The sequence below is a fragment of the Hypanus sabinus genome, chromosome 3 (genome assembly GCF_030144855.1).
Source record: "Hypanus sabinus isolate sHypSab1 chromosome 3, sHypSab1.hap1, whole genome shotgun sequence".
Classification (NCBI taxonomy): Eukaryota; Metazoa; Chordata; class Chondrichthyes; order Myliobatiformes; family Dasyatidae; genus Hypanus; species Hypanus sabinus.
This window is the reverse complement of record NC_082708.1, coordinates 58,078,081-58,098,100: the sequence shown is the minus strand read 5'-3', so window position 1 is coordinate 58,098,100 and position 20,020 is coordinate 58,078,081. Positions and strand designations below refer to the sequence as shown.

At 38.1% G+C, this 20,020-nt stretch overlaps 1 protein-coding gene across 4 annotated transcripts in view; it reads left to right on the top strand.

Annotated features, from left to right (window-relative positions):
- The window catches only part of LOC132391358 (interleukin-1 receptor type 1-like), a 55,838-nt gene that overhangs the window by 9,340 nt on the left and 26,478 nt on the right, over positions 1-20,020 (top strand). The window contains exons 1-5 of one of the 4 annotated variants that reach the window (XM_059964428.1): positions 2,068-2,389; positions 9,161-9,232; positions 11,918-12,003; positions 16,717-16,981; positions 19,136-19,322. In XM_059964428.1, coding sequence (XP_059820411.1) covers positions 11,922-12,003; positions 16,717-16,981; positions 19,136-19,322 — 534 coding nt within the window. In that variant the 5' untranslated portion in view covers positions 2,068-2,389; positions 9,161-9,232; positions 11,918-11,921. Of the gene's footprint in view, positions 1-2,067; positions 2,390-9,160; positions 9,233-11,917; positions 12,004-16,716; positions 16,982-19,135; positions 19,323-20,020 lie in introns of those variants that run through there. The other 3 variants (XM_059964427.1, XM_059964429.1, XM_059964430.1) reach the window with 3 other exon arrangements.

Genomic DNA, 20,020 nt, shown 5'->3' with positions numbered 1-20,020 from the left:
GAAAATGAAATTATTTCACTACTTTGACAAGTTAGGAACTACAAAGAATTTGAAGGCGTCAATAATCATCTTCAATGTTACAATGAAAATGAAGATTTAGAAGATGCAATTTTCGAAAGCATTGTATGAAGGCAGTCCATTATCTGCACTAGGTGTCTGCACTGATGGTATTCATTTACAGTCACATGGCATTGTACACTAAATGAATTCCTCTGTAGATAAATATTAGGAACCAATGCACAGCTTTACAATACTATTGTAATATTGGTAATGTTCTAATTGTTCTGCATTTCATTTAAATACATAATTTGTTACTGAAATAAATGGTAAATAAATAGTTATACCTTTTAAACTATTATCATGAAACATTGGCTAATTGGAACAGCCACTTAATTGGTCCAGGATGTACTGGTCCCGCTATGTTCCAATTAGCCTGAATCCACTGTACTTAGAAGAATTTAAAGCAAATGGGAGGATCTATTTCTGTTGGCTAGAGCATCTGGATGATAAGTCTTAACATAAAAACAAGAGCCTTGTCTTTCAGGAATAGGTTAAAAAACATCTCAGCACATGAAGGATGATAGACTTTTGGAACAGCTCTACAGGGCTATTTATGCTTATACAGCCATTAATTTTTTATGTTTGTTTGTTAGATTTTTGTTAAGCTAAGGTACTGTGCTATGGAATAGGGCAGATAAAGGTAGTTTTGTGATTGCAAGATCCTGATGTTGGTAATGTAGAATACTGCAAGTCTGGTTCATTGGTGAGACCACAGGCTAGGGGAGATGCGTGGCCTTGGTTGTTTTGCTAACCAGCCTCTTATGTCGCAGAGTCACCTGTTACAAACACCCAGGAGAGGAGATGCTTGAGGTAGAGTGGGAGAGACCAGAGCATTGCAGGTGTGCTAGAATCCATGCTGGGTTGGGGGTTACCCCTGCAAGCTGACTGTCCCTTAGGTGCTGCTCTCCAGTATTTGCTCCATTGGGCTTCCCATGTCTGTGGATGAGTGAGTGTGAGATGAGAAACTGCTGCATACTTGTTGTTGTGGAAACATGGCTCCAGGCGAACATCCTATGCTCTATCAATCTTCAGGCCATGGTACTTAGCGATTTCTACTAATATTATTTTGTGACTGTATGTGCTATCGTAACTATATGTGCTGTGTGTGATTTATGTACTGTGTTATGAAAAATAGAGATCTTGTCAAGTTGGTGCCTGCATACATCACTCCCTTGGTTGATATCTTCTGGATAGATCATGAAAGCATCTTTTTCACTTCCCGTATGTCTTTTACCATTGTTTCTCATCTTGATGTGATTCTGGAACTGTTGGAGCCTGTGTTTTGCTGTCTGGAGATCGTTAGGGTGCCTTAGCGCTGTGCAGCCTCTGAGAGAATTCTGGGAGGCAGTAGCAGTGTGGCAGAACCTCGCAATGGGCAGGCTGCAGGTGGGGGAGGGGTGGAGTCGCAGGCCGATGTTTGGCTCCAGTTCACCAATTAAATCTCCCCTTGTTTGCCGAGACATTGAGACATCGAAGTGAGTGCAGAGGGTGGGCACCGGCTGCTTGCCATTAGGTCAGTTTCTCTATACTGTAGAGAGGAGAGCCTGCTGCTGTACCTGGGGAGTGTTGCCCACGTTTTTTCCTGCATTTTGGAAGTGGACTTCGGACTACAGAATCTTCTTTTTCAATCTTTTAGTTTTTATATTCTGTTTATTTCACCTGATCTTGTTTTATTTTGGCAGGGGGATTTAGGGGTTGATGTGCTTGATCCGTTTTGTTGTTTTTTTGTGTGTGGAAGGAGGAAATTGGGTTTGATGTGCCTGTTCTATTTTTGTTTGTATTTTTTTTTTGCAGGGAGGTGGGATTTGAGAATTGATGATCGTGCCTTTCTTTTCTTTCTCGGTTTCGTGGCTACCCTTAGAACTGATGAATTTCAGAGTTATATCCTTTGACAGCAGATAATGCTTGAACCTTTGTTTTGTACCTTGGCCTGGAGGAATACTGTTTTGTTTAGTTGTATACAAGTGTATGGTTAAACGTCAGCTAAACTTGAACTTGTATGGTTACAGACCAGCCAGGCGTGGGGGAAACAGGTTCAAGGAGCCAAATGACCTACTTGTATTCCTATGTTCCATTGCTTAACTGGTATTACAAATGACCTACATTTTTGAAAGCTTGTGTAGTGACTGGAAAGCAGAATGGAAATGAAGAGGTGCAAAAAGCACATTTGTTTTTATGATCTTGCCGTGTTACCACAGAATTTGTTACCATGCTCAGCAGATTTGCTTTGTTCTAGTTTTGTCTTGTCTATTTTTAATATTTTCACTACCAATTAGAACAAAATTCAGAGTCATACCTTCCACAGACTTGAATTCCTTGCAAATCAAAGGTAAAAATGAGAATATTTTCAAATCTTGTCAGTGATTTATTGTTTTCAGTCCTGTAAGACCGAGTATGATGATTGCCTCAGTATATCAAATTTTATGAAAGTACGAGAGTAAATTCTTGCAACTATCCGGCTATTGTTGTGTTAATAATTGACAGATTCTTTCAAATCCATTGAAAGGTGTAGTACCCTATTTTATGCTACAGTTTTGTTAATTGAAAATTGAACCGTGTCCAAGTTCTTTCGCCTGGTAGCAAGGAAGATAACATTTTGTTTTGAAGAGTAAGCTAAGAGAATAGTCATTAATTAGTAATAAAGGTGTTTCCTTACGTATTATTGAACAAAGATTATACATGTCCGTTGTAATGCAGATACTGAGATTTTTTTCATTATTAAATGTGCTGTACAAATGCAGTTTTTCAGTGTGATCTTTTACCATCAACTGTGGCATTGCCTTTGCTAAGATATTGTGCAAGAGGTATTCTATTTTGTGGCTTCTTTATCTCACATCTATTGAAAAGTGTTTAATAGTTTCATTACACTGTTCTGACAATTCAATACGGCTTAACATTTTGGGTGTGGTGGGAACACAGTGTAAGCCACAACTTTGAAGAATGCGATAATTTAGTGCACATCCACACCATAGTCTTTATCTTCCTGGGGAGTTTCCTGGGATGGTGTGTCAGTAATAGGACGGCAGATTGAGTAGGTTAAGTCTCTATTCCTTAGATGAATGGTGACTAACCTTGTTAAAATTTACACTGTTCTTAGAGGTTTCAACAACGCGGTAGAAGGAGGATGTTTCCCTCAGCTAAGGTATGTGGAGTATAGGGGGCAGGATCTCTTGTTATTTTTCTGATCCTTGGGGTTCTTTTCGGGGTCAAGAATGGTGAGGAATTTTAATTCTTAATGATGGTTCATTTTAAAGTTTTTAACACATGTACAAATACTAAGCAAGACCAAGTGAAGAGCTAAGAAGCAAACCAATGAAAATCAACGAAGGCGAAGACAAAAAGATAGCGTCTCTGAAAAATCACAAACGAGAAAATTTGCAGATGCTGGAAATCCAAGCAGCATACACAAAATGCTAGAGGAACTCAGCAGGCCAGGCAGCAGCTATAGAAAAGAGTACAGTCGAAATTTTGGGCTGAGACCCTTCATCAGGACTGGAGAAGAAAAGATGAGGAGTAGTTTTAAAAGGTGGTGGGAGGGGAGAGAGAAACACCAGGTGATAGGTGAAACCTCAGATGTTGATTGGTGAAAGAGATACAGGGGTGGGGAAGGGGGAGTCTGTTAGAAGAGGACAGAAGCTCATGGAAGAAAGAAAAGGGGGAAGGAGCACCAGAGGGAGGTGATGGGCAGGCAAGGAGATAAGGTGAGAGGGAAAACTTTCACTCCAGCTTCCATTTTGGTTTCTCCTATCCCAGACCCCTTCATCATGAAAGTGGACACATCAGACATCGGAGTGGGTGCCGTCCTGTCCTAATGGCCATCTTCGGATGGCAAACTGCACCCATGTGCATTCTTCTCCAGGTGCATTCTTCTCTCTTCCCCCAGCAGAGAGGAAGTATGACATATGGATTTAAGAGCTTCTTGCAGTTTTAAGTCAGCCTTGGAGGAATGGCATCAGTGGCTAGAGGGGTTTTATAGTTTGGACTAACCACAAGAACCTGGCTTATGTTCTGGAGATCAAGAGGCTGAATTCCAGGCAGGCCAGATGGGCTTTGTTCTTTAACCACTTTGAATTCATCTTGACTTACAGTGCAAGGGGCGATTCCTAAGAATGGTCCTCTGGGTAGGCTGTTTGTCCCAAGTTTCATCTGGTCCTAGATACATCAATGGGGACATTTGTTGAGAATGACTGCACACCCAGGGATTATCAGGACCCTTGAGTTTTAAAGAGGGAGGTATTAGTGGCCTGGAATGACGAGAGGTTCGGCAGTACCTGCAGGCATGCAAGGTGTGCACCTCGAACAAAGAACCATGTATCCAACGTCAAGGGCTCCTCCACTCCCTACTTGTTCCTGCAAGACGTTGGGCACACATCTCCATGGAGTTTGTCACGGGACTCCCACCATCCAAGGGGAAGTCGGTCATTGTGGTAGCTGTCGATCAATTTTCGAAAGCCTGCAAGTTCATTTCTTGAAGAAGTTACCTTCTGTGGTGGAGACCACAGAGGTTGTCCTGGACCAGGTCTCCAGGATCCACAGATTCCCAGTGGACTTTGTTTCGGTTGAGTATCCATTGTAAAAGGGATAAGTTTATTTTGAATTAAAGGTCTCTTTGCTAATAAAGATTTCTTTATCTCATCATCAACATTTATCTTATTCCATAAATCAATCAAATGTTGTAGTGTAGGAGATTCTGTCTTTTCCCGTATCCATTTAGATTCCCATTTATATATAAAATCTTCTGGTATATTTTCTCCTATTTTGTCTAATTCTATTCTAATCCATGCCGGTTTATCTTCATCAAAAAAAGATGCAATACATCTAAGTTGATTTGCTTTGTAATAATTCTTAAAATTTGGTAATTGTAACCCTCCTAGGTCAAATTTCCATGTCAATTTTTCCAACGATATCCTTGACATCTTACCTTTCCAAAGGAACTTCCTCACACATTTATCTAACTCTTGAAAAAATTTCTGCAGTATTTGTATTGGTAATGTTTGGAATAAATATTGTAATCTAGGGAATATATTCATTTTTACAGCATTGACTCTACCTATTGATGTTATTGGTAACATCATCCATTTATCAAGATTCTCTTGAATTTTTTTCAATAATGGCAAATAATTTAATTTATATAAATTCTTTATATCATTATCAACTCTTATACCTAAATACTTTATACCATTTATCGGCCATCTAAAATGAGTTATTAATCGACATTGACTATAATCTCCTTTAGTAAGGGGTAGAATTTCACTTTTATCCCAATTTATTTTGTACCCTGATATTTTCCCATATTCTTCCAATCTAGAAGATAATTTACGCAACAAATGTAATGGATTAGTTAGATAAATCAGAACATCATCAGCAAATAAGTTAATCTTATATTCCTCCTGATTAACTCTGAAACCTATAATATCTGAGTCAGTTCTAATTAATTCAGCTAATGGTTCTATCGCCAATATAAATAAAGCAGGTGATAATGGGCAACCTTGTCTAGTTGACCTTGTTAACTGAAATGATGTTGAAATTTGGCCATTTGTCACCACTTTAGCTTTGGGGTTAGTATTTAAGGTTTTAATCCATTTTATAAAAGATAGTCCTAATCCATATTTTTCCAATACCTTAAATAAAAAATCCCATTCCAATCTATCAAATGCTTTTTCTGCATCCAAAGCAACTGCTACACTCATTTCTTCCCTATTTTGTGCCAAATGAATTATGCTATGTAACTGAGTTACATCATCTGGTGATTGTCTATTTTTAATAAATCCTGTTTGGATTTATAAAAATAAATCATGTTTGCTATTATTTTATAGAATAGTCCATGTTCAACAAAGAAATAGGTCTATATGATGTTGGCTTTAAAAGATCTCTGTCTTTTTTTGGCAATACTATTAAAATAGCTATCGAAAAAGATTCTGGAAGTTTATGCATTCTTTCTGCTTGGTGTATTAGCTCCATAAAGGGAGGAATTAATAAATCTTTAAACTTTTTGTAAAATTCAGGTGGAAAACCATCTTCTCCTGGAGATTTATTACTCTGAAGTGATCCTAGAGCTTCTTCGACCTCTTTTAATGTAAAAGGCACATCTAATCCCTTCCGTTCTTCCGAATTCAATTTTGGGAGAGTTATTTGTGATAAGAACCTTTCTATCTCAACAATATCATTTTGTGATTCTGATTGATACAGTTCAGAATAAAATTTTTTAAAAGTTTCATTGATTTCTAAAGGTTTATAAGTAATTTTATTTACACTTGTTCTAATTGTATTTATCATTTTGGAAGCCTGGTCTGTTTTTAACTGCCAAGCAAGAATCTTGTGTGATCTTTCACCTAGTTCATAATATCTCTGTTTAGTTCTCATAATTGCTTTTTCTGTTCGGTATGTGTGAAGTGTGTTATATTGTAGCTTCTTATTAACAAGTTGTCTTTATTTTTCTTCTGTCATATATCTTTGAGATTCTTTTTCTAATTTTGTAATCTCTTTTTCCAATTGATCTATTTCTACCGTATATTCCTTCTTAATTTTAGAAGTATAACTTATTATCTGGCCTCTCAAATATGCCTTCATCGCTTCCCATAATCAGTTGAGTTTGTATCTAAAAAAAATCTGTTTTTTCATAAAATCACAATAATTTTGACGTTTTAATAATATTGAATTAAATCACCATCTGTAAATCGATTCCTCCTTATCCATCATTATCATTGTCATTATCAAGGGGGAATGATCTGACAATATTCTTGCTTTATATTCCATATTTTTCACTCTGTCTTGAATATTCGCTGATAATAAGAAAAAATCTATCCTTGAATAAGTTTTATGTCTATTTGAATAAAATGAATAATCTCTTTCTCTTGGGTTAATTCTTCTCCATATATCAATCAAATTTAAATCTTACATCAATGATAAAGTTAATTTTGCTACTTTTGGTTTTGTAACGACCTTTGTTGACCTATCTAAAACTGGGTCTAGACAAAAGTTAAAGTCTCCACCTATTAATATTTTATCGTGTGCGTCAGCCAAATTCAAAAAGCCTCCTGTATAAATTTTACATCGTTTTCATTTGGTGCATAAATATTCATGAGAGTCCATAGTTCTGAAAAGATTTGACAATGTATAATTACATATCTTCCCACAGAATCAATTAATAAATTTTGTATTTTAATTGGTAAAGTTTTGTTGACCAAAATTGCAACTCCCCTCGCTTTTGAATTAAATGAAGCTGCTATAACATTTCCGACCCAATCTCTCTTTAATTTCTGATGTTCTATCTCTGTTAAATGTGTTTCTTGTATAAAAGCTATATCTATTTTCATTTTCTTAATATATGTTAAAATTCTTTTTCTTTTCACCAGTCCATTAAGCCCATTAACATTAAAACTTAAAAAAATCAGTAAATTAGTCATTATTTTTAACAGAGTTACTCCAGTCTATAATAATACATAATATTTCAACTCTCATAGTACCTTGGGGAATTATTTAAAAATTCTCCATGTTGCTATGTGTCTCCTCTCTGATCATCCAGGCAACGAACAAAAGATAAAAGAAAACTAGATTATAAAGAAAAAAAAAACAAAAAACCCCCCTGCTAATGTTGTGAATGAAAAAAAAACACATTACCCCCCTCTGTTGTGCGGGTCGTGGCAAACGCCATGATTACACACTTGAATCCCGTAGCGATCGATCCGAAGTTCCCCCAGCTCCCCCATAACATGAAAAAAGTATATATAAGATAAGAAAAAATAATATCACTACTCTTGATCAATATTTCTCAAATTTTTACCTTTCTCCCCCTGTATCATATAATTAAAAGATATTTAAATATTCTTCTGCCCTTAATGTCCATCAACTCACTTCAGTGTCCCCTTCTTCATCTTTAATCAGTTTCACTTTTAAATCTTTACTGTGTCTAGTGAATATTTGGGAGTTCTTGTGCAAACTCCTCTGCATCCCGATGATCAGTAAAAAAATCTTCTTTTTCCATCATCCAAAAAAATTATCAGTGTTGCTGTGTGGCGCAATATAAATTTATACCCCTTTTCCCATAAAACTTTTTTCGCTGGGTTAAGTTCCTTCTTTCTCTTCAAAAGGTCATAACTTATATCAGGATAGAAAAGAACTGCTTTCCAATCTATCATCAATGGCTTATTTTTCTTTCTGGCATATTGGGCAGCCACCTTCAGGATCTTTTCTTTATCTTGATATCTTAATCATTTTATCAAGATTGGCTGTGGGTTTTGATCAGGTTGAGGTTTTAGTCTTAAGGCTCTGTGGGCCCTTTCGATTTCAATCAACTGGGTTCCCTCTTCCATTTTCAAATTTTCTGGGATCCATTTTTGAAAAAAATTTATTGGATCCTCTCCCTCTATCCCTTCTTTAAGACCAACAATTTTAATATTATTTTGTCTACTAAAATTTTCAAGCACGTCTATTTTTTCCAACAGTCGTTTTCTTTCTGATGTCCAGGCAAGAATATTATCTTCCATTTTATTCACTCTATCAATAGTGTCTCTCGTTATTTCTTCCAACTTTTTAACTTTCTTGTCCATTTTCTCCTGTTTTTTCACCATTTTATCAAACATTGCCTTCATATTTTTAATATCTTTTATTATTTTTAATGTTTTTAATTCTTTTAATTCATGCATTATTTGCGCCAAAGCTTCTCTTATGTCTCCAGAATATCTTCCACCTCCAATCTCTTCCTGTTGTTCTTCTTTTGCCTCCTCATCTTCACCTGTATGTTCCAGAGAATCCGAATCCACCTCGGATTCATTTTCACTTCCACTTCCAATCGTAGCTGGGATTTGTAGACCAAATTGCTCATGTTTGCGCATGCCCTTTCCTGCGCGCACACACAGTTCCTGTTGTTCCTTCTTGGAGACTGTTGATGCTGCGGCCGATTTCTGTTCTCTATCGCCGGAGGTAAGATGCACTTGAGTCCGAGGCTTCTTCATGGTGGCCGGTTCAACTTGTACTATCTTCAAAGTAGTAGTTTTCTTCCTTGTTTAGGAGGCATATCTAAGGAAAATCCTGAGTAGTTTAGACGTAGTTTTTAGAAAATATTTACTAACTTTTCTTCATTTAAACATTAATTTATTAGTTTTTTACAGGAGAGCTGGATATCCACGTCTCGATCCTACGTCATCACGTGACGTCCCCTGGAGAAGGAATAGTAAGTGATTTTTTGCATTGTTTATACTGTTGTTAGAAATGGTGAGTACTTTTTTTCCCTAACTCTCTTTTCTCCTCGAGTGACTTAAGCTGGAATATGATGTGAGAACAAAAAAATTGTGGCTGGGACAGGGATTTGAAGTTTTGGGCCATAGGGATCTCTTTTGGGGCAGAGGTGACCTATATAAAAGGGAGACGGAATTGTTTTATTATTGACCCATTTACTGAGGTACAATGAAAGGCTTGTTTTGCATACTTGTTATTTGGTTAGATGGTTATACTGTTTATACAGACCAATTCATTACACAGTGCAATAAGACAATAACCAAGTGCAGAGTAACATGCACCAGCTACAAAGAAAGTGCAGTGCAAGGAGCCAATAAGGTATAAGATTGTAATGAGGTTGACTATAAGGACAAGCATCCATTTTATCTGACTAGAGAACCAGGGATTGATGGCCCTGAACTGGAAAGGGCCAATATCTTGGCAAGGAGATTTGCTTGTGCTATTGGTGGGGTTATTAAACCAGATTGCAGAGAGTATGGGGAATGGGTTGATAAATGAGAGGCTGGAAAGTGATGCAGAAGACAGCAACAGCATGTTGAGCAAACAGCAGAGACCAGGAAAGTCTACTGGATTAAATTGCATTTATTTCAATAAAGCGGCCTGACAGATATGACAGATGAATTCAGTACATGGATAGATATGCAGGAGTAGGATACTATGGCCATAATGGAAACATGGCAAAGGGAGGGACAGGATTAGCAAAATAATGCTCCAGGATACAGGTGTTTTATGAAACTGAAGGAAAGAGAGGAGGGTATTGGATGGTATCAACACATCAAATATGCTCATTAATCCTAGATTTGGAGTTTGTCAGATCTGCTGTATAAAGGTAGCATTTAGCTGAGTAAAACACTTCAGGCAAAATTGAAGTTTGGAAAATCTGATGTCAATGGGAATCCAGGGGAATTGCGAAGCCGTAACCCACACAAATGAGGATGGTAATGGTTGTTATTGGTTAATTATCTCAGTCCCAGAATATTGCTGCAGGAATTCCTCAGGATGGTTTCCTAAGATTAACTACTTCCCACTGTGTCAGGAAAGAGGCTGTTCTTTGATGATTGCGTACTGTTCAATTGTATTCTTAACTCCAAAGCAAGTGCTTGCATGGAGTAAGAATCAGGGCTGATAAATTACAAGTGATGTTTGTGTCACAACAGTCCCAAACAGTGACTATCCCCACCTAGAAGGACTGACTGTTCATGATAGTCAGCATTTTATTGAGGGAGATTGCTGTTGATCAGAAACTTAATTGGAGTACCCACAAACACTGCTTTATGGAAGTGTCAAATGAGGGCATTCGTGCTGTTAGAGTGACTTTTGGGTTTAGAATATCTAGCAAATGACTTCAGCCACCAATCTTCAAATCTGAATCTAGGCTGTAGATCTAATTTAAAATGCAGCACAGAACAGTCAGTTCCTAACAGCTTTAAATCACAGACCAGACAAACCTGATTAAAATTCATTTAGATGTCTGTGGTGTGGGTACAAATTGGGAGATGTGAAATTTGTGATTAGATCCAAAGAAAGCATTGTATATGCATTGTAAATATGGAATTATCCATTGATGTTCAACACATAAAATATCAAGTAGGGTGGGCCAGCAAGACACTTCCACTGAAAGCATCTCAATATGGTGCCTGCTGTAATTTACTTTATTGAAATAAAGGGGCTGCTTCATGCCTACCAGTACTTCTCTCCAGTGACTTCATTCATGCAACAACAGTGCTTGAATATCTCACTTCCTCACCTCCCAAAATCTTCCAGTATTTACAGATTATAAGTTAATTGTGGAGTGTGACTCATTCTTCTCCCCTTTTCTGGAAGAGTGCAGCTTTCACAATGCTTGAAACTCAAAAACATCCTACTTGACTGATACCCACTCACTTCCAAAAAAATACATTTCCTCCACAATCAGCAGTCTATGGCTGACGTGTGTACTACAGCCACTTGCCTAGACTAGTCCAATGGGAATAGGAATACTACCACTTGCAAGTTTCCCTCCAAGTCTCTCACTGCCCTGACCTTCGCTAACCTTTTGGTGTAGCTGGTTCTCTCCACTGAACCTTTACCAGGAACACTACAGTATACAAGTGTGTTCATATGTCACGTGCAAGATGGGGGGGGGGGGGGGGGGTGGGGTGGCGTGGTTGGTTGGTTCAAGAAGACTAGTCACCATCTAATTCCATTGCTAATTTAACCAGTGGCATACACGTTCTTACATTTTTTACAAATAATTACAAAGTAATTGCTTCACTTTTACATCCTGTCAACCTGCATTTTATACAGTGTTTTAAGCATTAAATCACTCTTGGGAGGATGATACATTTTATGCAGTTCTGACTTCTATAATTGATTTTAACTAATGCTTCAGATTCTGTTTGAAACTGCTCAGATTTTGCTTGATTATGGGTAAATGCGACAAAAGAAGCCCCCGTTCAGTTGAATGGAAACTTTGGGATGTAGCAAGATTTTGTGCAGGGGAATGTAGAAACTGCTACATTAGATTTCCCCCCCCCTTTTTTTTTCTGGTTTTTATCATCAGTAGATTGAACTTCTCATTAGGAACTGTAGAGTTATGAATATTTTCTAATAATTGGTTTCTAAATTTTCTATATTACAGGAAAATGACTGTTTCAGTTCCAGTTCTTCTCTTTGCATTTCTCCTGTTTACATTGGCTTTCCCTCTACAATTCAATTCAACTCTAGGTAAATGGAATTATGTTGTAAAAGATAATATGTTATGTAAATAAATTTGACTTTCCAGAGTAATTAGATTTCTAAACACAGAAAAATCAAGTTCTAATCTCTTCTTTGTTTTAATTAAATATGTGTGTGATATGAACTAAGAACTCAATGACTTGTGGGGTATCAAATGCCTGCAGCCCTGTGTGTTGTGATTGGAAACTTGTCTTGCAGGTTGTGTTTTTATAAAAATAAATTCTACTTCAACAGTCATTGGTTGATTTCTTAAACTATGGCTGGTCAGATGTGTAGTGTTCATTAAATTGTAAAGGTAAATACAGATCAAAAATTATTATGGCTTGTATCATCAGCAGGTCCTTTTATGTGGTATGACCACTTTTACAATCTCACCTTGTGATACAAACTAAGTATGCACTGCATCTAATAAAGCAAGGAGATACAAAGTGATGCAGAATGGAAAAGCTTCTTGCTGTTTGTGTTCTTAGTTCTTAATTAAACAAAGAACAAATACAGGCACTGATATGCACATGGTTTAGGTAGATAGGAGCTATAGGTTTCAGTTGATTACAGATCTTTATGTTCATGTTTAATTGTCATATATATATATATATATATATAGCTGAAGTCTCTGAGTGAGAAGAACAGCTGGGGAGCAATTACTTTATTGAGAATATTGTATAGGCCACCCAGCAGCAATGAGGACATGGAAGAAAATATAAATAGGCAGATTTTTGGAAAGGTGCAAAAATAACAGTGTTATTGTCATAGGTGATTTCAACTTCCCTAGTATTGATAGGCACCTTCTTGGTGCAAAATGGTTGCCTGCGGCTGAACTAATTAGGCATGTCCTGCAAGGATTCCTGACACAGTACGTGGACAGGCCAATTAGAGAAGATACTATCCTAGATCAAGTACAGTACTAGGCAGTGAACATGTCCAGTGACACAACTGTCAGTGGGTGAGCATTTTGGAACAGTGACCATAACTCGCTGACCTTTAGAACATTCATGGATAAGCTTAGAGGCAGACATAGAGGAAAGTATTGCATTGGAGTGGGATAAATATGATGTATTAGGCAAAAACTTTGGGGGCATAAATTGGGAAGAGATGTTCTTAAGGAAATGCACAGCAGTAACATGAAAGTTGTTGAGGGAACATTTGCATGGGTTTCCGGATAGGACGGGGTTGTTGGATAATATCCTATTGGATAGGCACATGATAGGCGCATGATTGTAAAAAAAAAAAGCTAAGGGTTATGTGTTGTCCAAGAGAGAATGGTTGAATTCCAGTGAGGACGTGGAAGGGAAGGTTAGTGAGATTACAGATGGGAGAAAGGTTGGGAGTTGTGGATAGCATAGAAGGTTATCATAGGTTACAACTGGAAGTAGGCAGGATGGAGAAGTGATACACTTTGAAAGATCCAGCTGGAAGATGTAGTCAAGGTTAATGGCAGATTTTAATAGTATGGAAAAACAGAGAGATCTTGGAGTCCAAGTCCATGATCCCTCAAAGTTGTTGTGCAAATTGATAGTGGTTATGAAGGTGTATTTTGTTCATTTCTGGTTGCCTCATTATAGGAAGGATTTAGAATTTTTAGTGAATGCATAGAAGAGATTTATCAGGATGCTACCTGGATTAGAGAGCATGTCTTATGAGGAATAGTCGAATGAATTAGGGCTTTTCTCTTTGGAGCTAAGGAGGAAGAAAGGTGACTTGATAGAGGTGTATGAGATTCTGAAAGACATAGATTGAACAGTGAACATGTTTTTACCAGGGCAGCACTAACTATAGGACATTAGTTTAAGGTGAATGGAGGAAAGTTTGGGGAAATGTCAGAGGTAGCTTTTTTTAACGCAGCTTGGAAGGTTCCTGGAATGCACTGCTGGAATTGCTGGCTAATGTAGAAGGGATATTTAAGAGACTGTTGGATAGGCACATGTTTGTTTTTAAAAAAAGCTAAGGGTTATGTGTTGTGTGGATTGATCGTAAAGTAGGTTTATAAGAAAGCACATTATGAGCCACAGGGCTTCGACTGTGCTGCACTAATCTCCATGCATCAGGGTTATAAATGGTTAAACTAAATGCTAATCCAGAAAGCCTTAAGTTGATTATCCTCATGCTTGACACTTTCTGATTACATGTGATAGTAAAAATATTCAATTGAAAAAGTGCAGAGAATTTTAGAGTCCTGACCTACGTGCATCACTTAATTACCTCATCTGTAAATTTTCAGAATCAATTTTATAATCAGTGATGTATGTCATGAAATTTGTTGTTACTATAAATTACAATAAGAATAAAATAAATAGTGCGAAAGAGCAGTGGTGAGGTAGTGATTATGGATTGTTCAGAAATCTGATAACAGAGGTGAAAAAGCTATTCCTAAAGTATCGAGTGTATATCTTGAGGCTCCTGTATCTCCTTCCTGATGTGGCAATAAATTCCAGATTCACCACCCTCCTCACCTCTTCAAAATAGATGCCCCTCGATTCTGATGCTGTGCCGTCTGGTCCTCGACTCGCCCACTATAGGAAATATCCTCTCCACATTCACTCTAGCTAGGCCTTTCAATATTTGATTGGTTTCAATGAAATCCCCCTCATTCTTCTAAACTCCAATGAGTACAGGCCCAGAGCCATCAAATACTCCTCATATGTTAACCCTTTCATTCCCGTGATCATTGTCATGAACCTACTCTGGACCCTCTCTAATGCCAGCATAGCTTTTCTTAGATCGGAGGCCCAAAACTGCTCACAATACTCCAAGTGCGATCTGACCATTGCCTTATGTTGCCTCAGCATTGCATCCTTGTTCTGATATTCTAGGCAACTTAAAATGTATGTTAACATTGCACATGCCTTCTTTGGTGTTGACTCAACCTGTAAGTTATCTTTTAGGTAATCCTGCACAGGGACTCCCAAGTCCCTTTGCACCTCTGTTTTCTGAATTTTCTCTGTGTTTAGAAAATAGTCTATACCTTTATTCCTATTAATGAAGTGCATGACCATACACCTCCCACTCTATATTTCATCTGCCAGTTCTTTGCTCATTCACCAGTCTGTCTGAGTCCTTCTACACAACCTCTGCTTCCTCAACACTATCTGCCCCTCCACCTATCATTATATCATCTGCAAACTTGGCCACAAAGCCATCAATTTTGTCATTCAAATTTTTGACATGTATTTAAAAGAGATCTCTTTTGAAAAAGATTTCAAAGTATTTAATAAATAAGTTACATTATATGCAGTCAGTGTTATTATTCCTTGTGGTGACTTTTGTTTGTCTTATCGTAATTTTAGTATTTAAGAAAGAAAGAAATCAGTAGGGATGTAGGGGATCATGGAATATCCTTGCCACGCAGGATTAAAGTGAATCACAACATTTTCTATAGCTGTAATCAGGAGCAAAAGGACAGCCTAGGAAAGAATGTATTGCCTTAATGACCAAAGGGATAATGTATGTGTCAGGCAACAGAATGCAGGAATTGTATTATAAAGCCTTCAAAACTGTATTGGCTTCTTTTTGATATATTTTATTGGATAAACTTAAAATGATTTTACATAATTGATTGAAGTTTGGATGGCCATGATTTTAATTAAGGAAAAGGCCTGTATGTTTTGTAAAGTTGCAATGTAATTGGGCCCCTCAAGGTCAAAAAATGTCATCTTTGTTGACTACAAAATCGGGCCATATTAATTAGATTGGTTGTCCCAGGATATATATTTCTACTTTGTTTTTAATTTCATACAAACTATTACTGTACAGTATGACTACTGTACACTACTTCACCATTCCCTTCTACCGTCCCCTCTTTGAGCTAAGATGTTCAGTCCTCAGCAAGGGCCTTACCTTTGTCCCTGAACTTTATTGAGTTCCACATCCGCCACAACACTGAGCTCTTCTTCTGTCACCTCTTTCTCCGAGCCCATTTCTTTGGCAAGAGCTCCCACCCTGCACTGATGACCACTTCTCCAGTCAACAACCCTCCTCTTCTTTGACACTCCACTTTGTTTCTCTACCTGCTCTGGAGAGATGCGGACTCGTCTATATTGATGAGACCCAATGTAAATTGGGGGACTGCTTAGCTGAGTACCTCAGCTCCATCCGCCACAAGTGGCACTTACCGGAGGCCAACTATTTGGATTCCTATGCCCATTCCTACTCTGACATGTTGGTCCATGGCTGCTTCTTCTGCAACAATGAGGTCATTCTCTTGTTAGAGGAGCAACACCTCATCTTCTGTCTAGGTAGCCTCCAAACTGATGGCATGAACATCGATTTCAACCTGCTGTAATTTTTTTCTCTCTTTTTTACCCCCCCCCCCCCCAGTTTCTATTCCCTACTCTGGCCTCTTGCCTTCTTGTCTCACCTGCCTATCCCCTCCACCACCTTCTCCTCCTCATTGTCCCATGGTTCACTCTCCTATCACATCCCTTCCTCTCCAGACCTTTAACTTTCCTAACCACCTGGCATCACCTATCACCTTCTAGTTTGTCCTTTCACTCCCCCCACTGTTTTATTCTGGCATCTTCCCACCTCCTTTCCAGTCGTGATGAAGGGTCTTGGCTCAAATTGTCAACTTCCATAGATGCTGCCTGACCTATTAAGTTCCTCTAGCATTTTATGTGTGTTGCTCTGGATTTCCAGAATCTGCAGAATCTCTTATGATTATAATTGTATAGATCCTGTGCTTTCTTTGTTTTTTTTTGTTTCTAGAATCATGCCAAGACAAAGGGATTTATTTGGACCGCCACTATGTTCTGGAAGGGGAAGCACTAACTTTTAAATGCCCTGTTTCGGAATATTTAAGTCCTGAAGGGTTCAAGATTGCAGATAAGAATATCAGTATTATGTGGTACCGCAACAAAACATCAGAACTAATAACAACAGATAAGACACAGAGGATACATGCAGAAGATAATTCTCTTTGGCTTCTTCCTGTATTAAGTGGAGATACTGATCTCTATATTTGTGTTGTGTGGTAAGGTTGCAAAGTTATTATTTACATAAGAATACCCAGACCAAGCGATGCTGGACAGTTCTAAACTAATAAGTAAGAGTAGAATTATTAATCCATTATAATTTTACTAAATTTCCAATTTTAATTTACTTTATCATTTGTATTAGTAGAATTATTTTGTGCATAATACTTTTTCATTTTTACTGAGTTTTTAAGTTTGTTCTATGTTTCGTATTTAAAAAGGATGGTTGTCTACAAATTCAATAATTGAGTAATCAGCTTATTTGCAAGTCAACATTATCAACTGTCAAGTTATTCTTTGTTTTTCTGACATCAATATATAGGAGAATCCACAAAAGAGGTTGAGATTGGTCCATTACAATTGGAGACTGTCCATAAGTTATAGGAGCTGAAGTAGGCCATTCGGCCTATTAAGTCTGCTCCATCATTCAATCATGGGATGATCCAATTCTTCCAGTCATTCTCAGTCCCCTATCTTCTCCCCATAGGCTTTGATGCCCTGGCCAATCAAGAACCCATCTATCACTGTCTTAAATGCACCCAAATACATGACCTCCACAGCCACTCGTGGCAACAAATTCCACAGATTTACCACTCTCTAACTGAAGTAATTTCTTTGGATCTCAGTTCTAAAAGGACGTCCTTCAATCCTGAAGTCATGCCCTCTTGTCCCAGAATCCCCTGCCATGGGAAATAACTTTACCTTATCTAATCTATTCAGGCCTTTTAACATTTGGAATGTTTCTATGAGATCCCCCCCCCCCCCCCCCCCATTCTCTGGAACTCCAGGGAATACAGCCCAAAAGCTGCCAGATGTTCCTCATACGGTAACCCTTTCATTCCTGGAATCATTCTCGTGAATCTTCTCTGAACCCCCTCCAAAGTCAGTATATACTTTCTAAAATAAGGAGCCCAAAACTACACACAATACTCTTATATGTGGTCTCATCAGTGCCTTATAGAGCCTCAACATCACATCCCTGCTCTTATATTCTATACCTCTAGAAATGAATGCCAACATTGCCTTCTTCACCAGTGACTAAACCTGGAGTTAACCTTTAGGGTATCCTGCACAAGGACTCCCAAGTCCCTTTGCATCTCTGCATTTTGAATTCTGTCCCCATCTAAGTAATAGTCCGTCCGTTCATTTCTTCCACCAAAGCGCATGACCATATACTTTCCAACATTGTATTTCATTTGCCACTTCTTTACACATTCCCCTAAACTATCTACGTCTCTCTGTTTCCTCAACACTACCCACTCCTCCACCTGTCTTTGTATCATCGGCAAATTTAGCCACAAATCCATTAATCCTATAGTCCAAATCATTGACATAACCCCTTTGTAGTGGCTGTTCTGCTAAAGCCATTGGGTAGATCCTCAGAAAATTGGGGCATTTCAGGTGGGAGAGACTTCAAAGCATAGGACTTCAGCCAATATAGAATATTCTGGCTACAGTTTTATCAGTTCTTGCTGTCGGTTTCTTGTTGAAAAATAAATGGAGTCTCTTCATAATCACAAGAGATTTTGCAGATGTTGGAAATCCAGAGCAACACACACAAAATGCTGGAGGAACACAGCAGGTCAAGCAGCAACCATGGAAATGAATAATCAGTCTATGCTTCTGGCTGAGACCTTTGATCAGGACTAGAAATGAAGGGAGAAGAAGACAGAATAAGACGGTGGGAGAAGTGGAAGGAGTATAAGCTAGAAGATGATAAATAAAGCCAGGGGAGTGGGGGGGGGGGGGTGGAAGTGAAGTAAGAAGCTGGGAGATGATTGATAGAAAAGTTCAAAGGCTGGACAAGAAGCAATCTGATAGGAGTGTATACCATGGGCAGAAGGGAAGAAGGAGGGGAACTGGGGGAAGGTGATAGGCAAGTGAGGAGAAGATATATGAGGAGAGCCAGAATGGAGAGTTGAAGAAGAGAGGCAGTGGTGTGGGAAAGTTACCAGAATCTGGCAAAGTCGATGTTCATGCCATCCAGTTGGAGACAGAATATGAAGTGTTGCTCCTCCAATCCGAAAACAGCCTTTTCATGTTTTCTCCTTCATTTATTCAATTTGAATGCTTTTGCATTGAAATCAATTAACATTTTGATTTGGTAGTTTTATATTCAGGAACATTTCTAACACTGAGATGTGTGCTTACAGGTATCCTGCATTTTGTATCAAAAAGGCAATTTCAGTTCAAGTTAACAAGCCTGTCAGTGTATCATGCCCACAGAACAGTAATTTCTATGGGTCGTCGTCTCATAGGGGAACAACTAAAAGGATGTTTTGTCCTGATATCGAAGAGTATGCAGGTTCAAATGAAGATTTGTCACTACAGTGGTACAAGGTAAGGGATTCCTAATGTGGATGATTAACTTGTAACATAGTTTACTGATTGAAATTGTATATCATTTAAAATAATTTATATATGTACTCCTTCAATCTGATGAAGAACACGGTGATAAAATGGGACCAGAAAATTACCCATGCTTATGTTCACCATGTTCTTACTTTCCAAACAAAGCTTGTATGGAAGGCTACCAAAGCTTGCAGCAGGATCTGGACTAACTGGAAAAATGACAGATGGAATTTAATATGGTCAAGTGTGAGTTTTTGCATTCTGGAAGGACAAACCAGAGGAGCACTTACACGGTGAACACTAGGATACTGAGGATTGTGATAGAACAGAGGGACTGAGGCAGAAAGATATATAATTCCCTCACATAAAACGGCATCACGGGTAGATAGGTCTGTAAAAAATGCTTTTGGCGCATTGCCTTCATAAATCAATGTATTGAATACAGGAATTGTAATGTTGAAGTCGTATAAGCCTTTGGTGAGACCTAATTTGAGGTATTGTGTGCAGTTCTGGTCACCTACCTACAGGGAAGATGTCAATAAGATTGAAAGACCGCAAATAAAATTTACAACAATGTTGCCAGCACTTGAGGACACGAGTTATAGGGAAAAATTGAATAGGTTTGGATTTCATTCCCTAGAGTAGTGGTCACCAACCTTTTTAAGCCCAAGATCCCTGACCTCGGC